We start from the raw sequence: 10,463 nt of genomic DNA, 5'->3' as shown, positions 1-10,463 counted from the left end.
TGCATAGTTAAAGAAGATGAAGCTCTGTGGTGATTCAGTGTAAGTCCAGAGGAGGGTGCCCAACACTAACAATAACTCTGAGCAAGTTTTCAAAGCTTGACAGGGCGACTTCTACTCATTACACATGGGTCAGACTGTTTTAAGGCAGAGGGGGAGAATGCAGTTTAAATATTGGTAATCAATTTATGCTTTCAGCTGTCTAACACAAAAGTTCTGTGATAAACCTGATTTTAAAGACAGCCAAAGTTTCATGTTTAAAGAAGAGCTAACCCACTTTCAGTAAAATCCTGCGTGAATACAGAATAATACATACCAAGCTAAGCTAGTTTGTAGTATTAAGCTACTTATCCATACTTAGTTGCACTATGTATTTATTTTTTTAAATTCTATACACTTGGTTTCTGTTGCACATTTGTTTTTATGGACTTGCAACCACTTTGTGTAAGCTAATGGGGCTCAAAATAAATATTATGTATAAGGAAATACATATTATTATTATTATTATTATTATTATTATTATTATTATTATTATTATTATTATTATCATTATTATTATTATTATCATAAAGTGTGAAAAAACAAAACAAAAAAAAAACAAAAAAAATCAATAAAATAATGATTAATAATAAATAAAAAATCAATAAAATAATGATAGATAATAATAATAAAATTATAAATAATAATAATAAAAACAATAAAAGACAAAATAATAATAAAAATAAAATTATAACAGTAATAATAATGTATGATTGATTTTTATTGGTTTTTTTTGTTTGTTTGTTTTTTGTTTTTTGGCTTTTTCACCTCTAATTTAACTGCAAATGCTAAGTTGATAGCTATTTGCAGTCCTATTTTTATGAAAGAAGGCATGATTTCATAATAGATTTTTTTATTTTATTTTAAAGAAGTCTAATGTAAATGTAAAAAATAATAATAATAATAATAATGTTTGGATAAGACACTTTTATAATGTTTTAGTCAAGTACCAACTACTTAGGTAGCTGATGGTCGTTTATTTGATAAACCTGGTGCATATGTAAGCCACGCAGAATTAATAATAATGAAAATACAGTCAGTTTTTGAATGGGTTCAGATCTCTGCTTTAATGTGGGGCTCTGGACTTGTGTGTTTTTTTGCTCATTCAATAATTCTCCTCTATGGGCTAAATATCTCATCTTCGCTGTGCGCCTGGGATTGGACAGCTCCTCTGCTGCCGGGGCCCGCTCCAGCGCACAGCTCCCTCCCCATTGGTCGAGCACGTGTCTGGGGCGTTTCACTGGGACAGCCCGGCTGTGTCCGGGTAAGATGGCGTTGGAAGAGCAGTGCTCGGCACCACCTCGATGGCGGTCCATATCTTTGACACACGTAGAGTTTCCCGAGGGTGAGTAAACCTGGTGTATTTCTCTTTTCTATGACACAAGCAGCCGCTGTGTAATTTTCGAGGCGTGCGTGGATTTATTTGCTGCTGTGGTGCTGGAGCTGCTGTGAAAGCTCGAGCTCAGCGGGGAATGAAGCCCGGACTGCCAAACTGTGAGACAGCGCCGCATGCGCAGTTCGAGCCAACGTCCACAATGAAGGCTAGTTAGCATGGTAGCTGTTTCAATATCGGCTTTGAAATGTCCTATTTGAAAACACCAAAATGTGCAAAGTCATTTAGTAAATATTCAAAAACATTAAAGCACCCTTATCGTGACAATATCTGTTTCACAGAGCTGGATAATAAAGGCTAAATCGCCTTACAGGAAAGTAGCCGCTGCTACAGCTAAGGTGTTAGCTTGCTCCATGGTCTGATTCTGATTGATATAACCATCAAAAACAAAATAACTCGAAGCTTTCTAATTCTGTATAATAAAATGTTTCGGTTTCATATTTTAAAAAATCATTGTAAAGTGTCTTAAACAAAGTAGCGTCACACTTTGTTTCTAGAGTTGAACATTTTATCCATCCGGGTTCACTGAGTACCTCCAAGTGTCACTCCCACCACTGCTATGTAGCTTCTCTGAGCTTTTTATGTAATCCCCAAACTTTATTCATGTGTTGATTTATTTTAGGTGATCTGACGGGACATGCACTGGCCTACATCAGCCTCCTGCCCATTGCAATCCTTGTGGGATTTGTCACACTCATAGTGTTTAAACGGGAGCTGCATACGGTGAGTTTTGCACTTGCAGAACAAGAGCATCACTTTCATTTAGTCACTTTGCTGAAAATCTGTCACACTGGTCTTATCTCTTCTATAAGCCCACATGTTGACGTGTGCATTTCTCCACACAGATCTCCTTCTTCGGTGGGCTCATTCTGAATGAAGGGGTGAACTGGCTGCTTAAGCACATTCTCAGAGAGCCGCGCCCATGTGCAGGTAAATGATGCAACTAGTTGATAACAGGATCAGGTAACTTGCAACATAACATCTACCTATGATATCAGTCACACAAAAAGCAAACCTGTAAGGTGTCAAATCTTGTGTTAACTCAATGAGATGGCATTATAACCAAACGTGGGCTTTTTATGATAGGGGATGGGTATTGAAAGCCGGTTCCTGTTAAGAATTGATAAGATTCAGCGCATCGCCCCAGGTGACTCAGCTTAGCAGATGATAACAGTTTCAGGATTTTCTTCATGAAGTTTTACTGAAGAACTGAACTCACAAAGAATTGTAAATTACTCTCTCTCTCCAGATTCCTATACAGTACATTCAACATGTTATACACCCCCCAATGTAGTAGCTTGATGCTAATATCAACAGGAAATTGCAAGCAGTTAGCTAGGTACATTGGTAGGCCTGTCATGACAACAAATTTTGCTAGACGATAATTTTCCAAAATATTATTGCCGATAAACGATATTATTGTCAATATTATTTTGATTTTTTTTTTCATTTTTTCATTGATGTAATTATGATAAATGGGGTAATAAAGTGAGTACATCATATCAAAAGAGATTATTTAACTGTAATTAAAAGGTCAGGATCTTTTAAATAAAATAAATTAAACAAAAAATATAATAAATTTAACAAGAAAGAGAAAAAAATTACAATAAAAATGAAATGGACTCTTTTAGAAAAAAATACATGTCAATGAAAATAATTAATACTAATCAAAAACAATAAAACATAGACCCTGTCTCTCAAGAAAAAACGAAACTCCAAAATAAAAAAAACCAACAATAAAAACTATAGCCTAAATAAAAGGGAGTTTATACAGTTCCTGAATTGTTCGTAACATGTCCTTTTTCCCAGTCAATCTGTACTGTCTGTCAAACATTTTTAACATTTCTGGCTTTCAACTGTATTGAAGGGCTGCATTTCTTTGGCAATGTATCTGTCTTTGAGCGCCCACCATTTGGCGCTTTTATTTCTATTTACTTTGCCGACCAAAAGCCTCAGTAAGAGCGGATTGTCAAAGAACAAGGCTCCGCTGCACCTCCCCTTCTTCTTCTTCGTCGCCACTATTTTCAAACAAATGCGACATATCAGCTCGTTGGTGTTCATGAGCTCACACTTTGTTCATTCTGATAAAAAACAAAATATTCCCACACTGGGACTGTGGCAGGCAGCTCAAGTACCGTATCTTTGGTGCCGTCACTCATATTAGCGTGTGTTTCCTCCTTACACCTCTGGATGCTCGCTTCAGCTCTCTCCGTGTGTACGCGCGAGCAGCCCCGTCTTCACCCCAAAGATCGCATTTTTCACAGATGCTCACTCCGCTATAAATCTGCTAAATCCGCTATAGAACCTATGCACCCCGATGTTAGGAAAGATAGACGTAGTGAGCCATCTTCTCATTCAGCCTCTTTGGTCGAAAGAGAGGAGGAAAACAAACATGCACGTGTCAGTTTATCCAGGCTGGCAAACTTACCGAGGACGTTTTTATTTATTGTTCGGTTACTTGATTTATTGATTATCGTGACAGGCCTATACATTGGTGTAACTTCAGTTTTAAACCAGAACTTCAACTTTAGGTAAATGTCTTCAAACAGGAAGATTGTAGAAAAGGTATGTGCAGGTTCATGGCTGACTCTAGCATAACTGCGGCAAGTTCAGTGTTCCGAACGACTCAAAACATTGCTGTAACCACTTTCAAGTAGAATCAACAAGGGCATTTGTATAAAGAAAAACCTCATCAATACTCATCTTTAGATATGGTAGCCTTCTTTTAAGAAATAAAGAATCACTGTGGTCTAATTCTTGTTTTTATAAATTTAAAGCACTACATGATGCTGATACTTCGGCTAAGTTCTGTTCAGAGTTTATTTTGTTTGGAAAGGAAGTCAAAACAACTCCTGAAACCAGAGATTAGTTGCTGTTACTGATTCCGCTTATTGATCTGATTCTTTTTGGATTCCTTTATCAGTTTGTCCTGTGAGTTTCCGGTAACTTTTCAGGTTGTTCTGTGTCAACGACATTTTATTGAGTTTTTATGGAAATGAATATGACATGAAACTCTTAGTATTTGAGTTGCTGGTGTTGCCACCCATGCATGATATTATGGTGTTGCACAAATTGCACTTTGCGTTGTTGGCAAGCTTTAGATTGCTTCTATATCTCTGCTGTTGTCTTGGAAATCCTGCCCCTGACTGATGAGTGTAATTGATGCACGCCATGTGACGTTGATGTAAGGTCCAGCCGCTCTGGCTTAACGTAAAGAATCAACAAAAATCGTTCAGTATGATGGCTAATGGTGTCGAAGGATTGAACAGTTTCTGGTTATTGATACCTGTCCCTACCTGTAACAGACACGGTGGTCCCGTGGTCCCAAACACAAAGATTCTGAGGTTTTAAAAATACAAAACATCCAGAGTTGAAGAATAGTTGGGCATTCTGGTTGAAAATGACAAAATAATGACTGTTATCTTTCCTGTCGATGAAAGAACAAACTATTTATACATCCTGGAGATGTAGGGGACGTCTCTCTTTTTAACAAACCCTTCTGTTATTTGCTCAGCAGGTCTTTTGAAGGCCTTTTGTAAATGCTGATATCCTGCTCTTTGGTCTTTCTGCAGGGGCTCACTCAACTGTACACACAGAGTATGGGATGCCCTCCAGTCACTCCCAGCTTATCTGGTTCTTTGTTGTTTACTTCTTTCTTTTCCTTTATTTAAGGTAAGCCTGTTTGTTTTGTGCGTGTGTATTTTGGAGGTTTAAGGGTTGAAGCATGTGGCTCTGAAACTCTTTAAAGAACTGAAAGTAGCCAGCAGTGTGTTTTTCATAAATTAGAAACTGGGTGAACATGTTCTGTAAAATTTTAAATGTTGAGTTCAGCATGTTAAGAATACATGTGTCAGGGTTTTATTCTTATTTTTACATGAGCTGGATGTGATGGTGTGAACTTATGCTGAGCTCTTTTTTTTTTGCAGAATGCATCAAACAAACAATGCTCGATGTGTGGACCTGCTATGGAGACACATACTGTCCATCGTCCTGTTGGGCATAGCCTTATCAGTCTCATACAGCAGGTAAGGGACCGCCCCAAACCCAAACCACAGCTGAACGCAGAAACATTAGCTTTAAAGGTCAAATACTGAATCGTGGTCTTGATTTAAAGTTAACAATAGCATCTTTGTTATATCTGTTACTGTCATAAGACTTATCACAGCAGATTTGTTCAGTGTGATGTGACTTTTAACTGTCAGACTTAAAGAATCCTGTTGGAGACATTGACTTTAAGCTTATGAGGGACATGTCCTGGTCCAGATTTCACAGTAGTAGTTCCTTGTTATGCAGTAATCTAAGAAAATTCTTCTTATTTCAACATTAAACCTTATATTTTATTCTCTATTTACTAAGGCTGGGTACCAAACTTTAGTCCTTTTATGGCACAGGTTGAACCGTTTCGGTAGTGCGGTCACACTGGTTATCCATACCATGCCCAAGCGAGTTGGTTCATATCGCTCCAGCATGTCCGAGACGTACTTTGGTGCTAGACCATGAAGAGACTTGTAAACAAGCAGAGCTGTTTTAAAGTCTATTCTCTGAGCCACAGGAAGCCAGTGCAGAGACCTGAGCACTGGACTATTATGGTCTAGTTCCTGGTTCTGGTCAGGACCCAAGCAGCAGCGTTCTGGATGTACTGCAGCTGTCTTACAGCTCATTTTGAGAATCCAGTGAGGAGGCCGTTACAGTAATCTAACCTGCTGGAGACAAATGCGTGGATCAGTCTCTCTAAGTCAGGTTTAGACACTATTCAGGGGGTCTTAAAAAGTAATAAAAGTTGATAAATCAGTTGTGGGAAAATTAAGGCCCTTAAAAAGTATTAAAAAGTCTTAATCCTAATGTTATGAGGTATTATATTTTATTGGTGTTCAAGCTTTGACTCCAAAAGTATCTATGAATATTTATTTTCCTTCTTGCATCTGTTACAAACTAACCGGACACGCCAGACAAACAGCTTCATATATCCTCCACGATTTTAAGAAAAGATTGAATTGTGATTTTTCTGACAGATATTGTGATTTCAATTCGATTCACGATTTTCTTCAAATCAAGCTTCGGGATATTCACATGTAGAGCTGAATGATTTTAGGAAAAGATCCAATTTTTCCGGCAGATATTGCAATTCACGATATTTTAATTGTCAATAGTGATGATAAATAATCTGTTTTCATCAACTTCTACTCCTAAACAGAGGCTTTGTGTGGTTGACCTGCCTACCAGCACTTTTAACATATAGATTGTCTACAAATTTGTAAAACAGAATGTGTATAATACTTGACACAACAGATCCTGAGCGCTGCAAAAAATTGCTGCTTTGGCGATCTCAAAGTTGCATTGTCTAAAATTGCGATTTCGATCTGAAAATGATAAATTGTTCAGCCCTACCTCCACGGAAACAGTCCATCTGGTTGGAAAATGTTTTCAGGGTCTGAACCTTCAAAAATAACCACATCTGGTGATTGGACGATCATTCAGCTCGTCACACTCATCACAGACCAGCGTGAGGATCTAGAAAAAGCTTTAGCATCTCAAAATATTTCACTCTAGATCAGAAGAGTTTCTCAAGCCTCCTGAGAAAATGTCTCAGACTTTTGATGACCTGGGATTTTGGATTCTTAGGATTCAGAGAAATCTTCCCCTGATCTCAGTTGTTTTGGAACAAATTTTCTTTGTTCAAATCACTTTTTTACTGGATACAACGCGATGAGATAAGGTATTTATCAATACAGTAACGTAGCGCTGGTGTTTGAGACGTGACAACAAGCAAAGTTGTAATTTTGTGAGGCACGGGCTATACGTACCAACATATCCGAAGGCTAATGTGACAACAAAGTCAGTTTGTACAGTAGTTTAGTAGCTGTCCGAATGTAACGCTGATAGAAAGCAAATAACACAGTCTCGAGTACATGTCCTTAATTTTGACAATGATTGAATAAATTCTTGTTTTTTTCTGTTACTTTTTGTGGTAATGGGAATGTCAGTTAATCTGCCTTTAGTTTCATTTATTTTTCAAGCTTTATTGCTTCTTACCTAATTTATGTTAAAATGCAAACTACAACTGTCAAAGATCGGTCGCTAACGACAGCTAAAAGTCGCGATGAGGTCTTAAGATTTTTGAAAGGTTTTTAAAAAAAGTCTTAAATAGGTATTGAATTTAACCTCAAGGATTTCAGCATACACCCTGCTATTCCTTTAACCCTGGCAATGTTTTTAAGATGGTAAAAAAGCAGCTGATGTTGTTGATTTGATGTGGCTGTTAAAGTTCAGGTCTGAGTGCAGTATCACCCCTAGATTTCTAACCTGGTTACTCACATTTAAAGATAGAGTGTGAAGTTGACTGATAACCCTTTCTCTTTGTTTCTGTGGGCCACACAAATAAGACTCAAGATTTGTACCGTAATGTGTAAGGTGTAAGGTTGTAACAGAAGAAGGAAGCTTGTCAGTATGGGCTTTATATACAGACAAAACCAGTGTTTGTCTCTGTTCATGAGGAGGATGCCGGTGTGATATTGCATCAGTCAGCAGTTATTAATCTGAGAGCCGGTGGTTTACAGAGTCCTGGGGCTTAAGAGTTGAAGCTGCGGCATGTCTATAGATCCCGTCAATTTAATGTATAACAGATAAAAGCAGTGCTTCAGCAACCACATTTGGACAAGACGATGGAAAACTAGACTTGTGTCTGTCCAGGAAACCAACCAGTATGTGCTTATCCTCATCATCAATATATTCCTGGCCCCAGAGAACAGTTTGTAGGTCGCTGATGGCTAATTGCACAGAAAGCAGTCAGCAGTTTGGGGTAATGCACCGTCTCTGTGAGAGATTGGCAGCAGTCGTAGTCTGTAAGCAGAGTTTTCATACATCACATCTTTAAAAGTTTCTTCTGTTCTGCTCCAGGCAGAATACAGGAAGTGTTGTTCGCCTCACTGTGTGTTTTGCTGTTAAATGAGTCTGGGTTATTTTTTTATTTTTCTCACTCTCATTTGTCGTCAGGGTGTATCTGTTGTATCACACCTGGAGCCAGGTTTTCTACGGCGGCGTGGCCGGTAGTACGATTGGCATCGTCTGGTTCTTTTTCACACAAGAGGTGCTGACACCATTATTCCCCAAAATAGCAGCATGGTAAGTGGCGCCCTCATTTCTCTGCTTCCTTTTTGTGTCGCAGGGGAAGACGGTTTTCTCCTCAGCCTCGATTCGTGTCTTAAACTGCTCTAATTATGTGCTCCTTCACTTTTCCTCTTTCACCACTGACAGGCCGATATCAGAGTACTTCCTGGTGCGAGACACGAGCCTGATCCCCAACATCTTGTGGTTTGAGTATACAGTGACCAGATCAGAGGCGAGGTAAGAGAAACATTTGTTACTCGGTCAAACTTGACATAAGTGTTTTTCCATCATTAAAGAAGAGGTGTAATGCTTTTTAATATTTTAGATGTGGATACAAAGTAGCAATGCTGGATGTTTTTAATAAGTGTGTGTAAATTTTCAAACAGCTACATGTTCACTTCTATGATACTTTTATGGGATCTTCACAAGACTTGCTAAAATAATGAAAACATTGCGTAAGGATCCAGTTAGTGTCAGAGGGTGGGCCTCAAACACCAAGGTCTGCTCTGTCCTGGCCCTGACAGGCCTCCAGAAGGCTGGCCAATCAGAGGGAAGGGGGTTTGTGCAACAGGGTGCGTCAGACACTGTTTCAACATGTCACCCTAAAACACAAAAAAACAGTAAAAAAAATAATCTGTGTTTACACCAAAACACTGGGGGGCTAAAAACGCTGTAGTACGCATGCCAGGCCTTTAGACGACGGCCAAAGAAGAAGTGGGCTGATCATCTGGTGTGTATGAATCTTTTTCTTTGCTGAAGTGGTGCGACCAATTTACAAATTGTTTTAAGATAGTCAACAGATTCAGCAGCACAAGCAAAACATGATAGTCCGCCATTCTTACTGCTGTTGTCGTCTGGTTTGCGCACCGCAACAAAAGTTTAGCCTTTCAGCGTTTCCGCTGAGATCGTGGGCTACACCAACTGCGGCAATTTATTTTGACCATTTTCAAAATATTTCTGTACAAAGTGGGCTAAAACGAACCTCAAAGGTAGGGTCTGCAAGAATTTTTGTTACTTGTTTGTAAACACAACATTCAAACTGGGCTCCTCCTCCTTGGCTCAGTGCCAGCGGCAGCACACACCCTCAGCCTCAGACTGTGACTACATGAACACGCCCACTAGCCAAGCAACCACCTCTAGCATCACGTTTCTACATGTGAGAGACTTGAGAGCTGTGCTCCAGACTTAGCATGTTAGCACAAGCTAATCACGGGTATTTGACACATACCTGGTTAGCAGAATGCTAACGCTTGTCGCTTGTCTCCAAGTTCCTGAAAGTAAGTGGAAGTTGAGCCATCACACCCGTTTAGGAAAAAGCTTTATCTGTTTGGTGTTTCGTTTCCCTTTGGTTGTTTTTTTCTTTCTTTATGCTACGTCTGCTATCGTAGCCACTCTGATTAGCTTCTTCCACTTGCTAATCAACACGCAAAGTCACTTGGGTGCGCTGTGATTATCTGTGGTAACTGCGCTTCTCTCTGCACAGAAATGTCTCAAAACAACCAAAATATCTAAATCCAGGCAGGGGAGAGGGTTTGAGGCAGACACAGACACTGACACATCCACAGTGAGAAATTTAGAGGTACCAAAGATTTTTCTGAAATATCAAGCACTGTTTCTTTTTGTTTGTTTTCTCCTTCTAGGAACAGACAACGAAAGCTCGGAACAAAACTTCAGTGATGTGCACATATCTTTTTCTTTTTTGTGAAACTGAGTTTAGGACCACAAAAACACACACACACACACCCCAGATAGACACAAACACACACAATCTCTTGTACACACAGAAAAAACAAAAGCTCACTTGATAAAAACACACTGGAGAACCATCTTCTGGACCGACGCGGTTGCGAGGAGACGAGGGCGGAAACCGTTTACAGGTGGCGACAGAGTGCCTGGACCTGACCCGGAGCCTACAGCCTGAGCAAGT

General features: G+C 39.2%; 1 protein-coding gene across 1 annotated transcript; it reads left to right on the top strand.

Moving 5' to 3' along the window:
- Window positions 1–1,236: 1,236 nt before the first annotated feature.
- Window positions 1,237–10,231, top strand: dolpp1 (dolichyldiphosphatase 1). Its single transcript, XM_074689687.1, has 8 exons — window positions 1,237–1,381; window positions 2,052–2,152; window positions 2,275–2,359; window positions 5,002–5,101; window positions 5,356–5,454; window positions 8,423–8,551; window positions 8,684–8,773; window positions 10,177–10,231. The coding sequence occupies exons 1-8, from the start codon at window positions 1,306–1,308 to the stop codon at window positions 10,211–10,213; spliced, it is 717 nt and encodes a 238-aa protein (XP_074545788.1). The 5' UTR covers window positions 1,237–1,305; the 3' UTR covers window positions 10,214–10,231.
- The last annotated feature ends 232 nt before the right edge of the window (window positions 10,232–10,463 follow it).

The sequence above is a fragment of the Halichoeres trimaculatus genome, unplaced genomic scaffold, assembly GCF_033239565.1.
Source record: "Halichoeres trimaculatus isolate MK-OKI-2021-1 unplaced genomic scaffold, fHalTri1.1 fHalTri1_scaffold_16, whole genome shotgun sequence".
NCBI lineage: Eukaryota > Metazoa > Chordata > Actinopteri > Labriformes > Labridae > Halichoeres > Halichoeres trimaculatus.
This window is presented reverse-complemented; position numbering and strand designations above follow the sequence as displayed.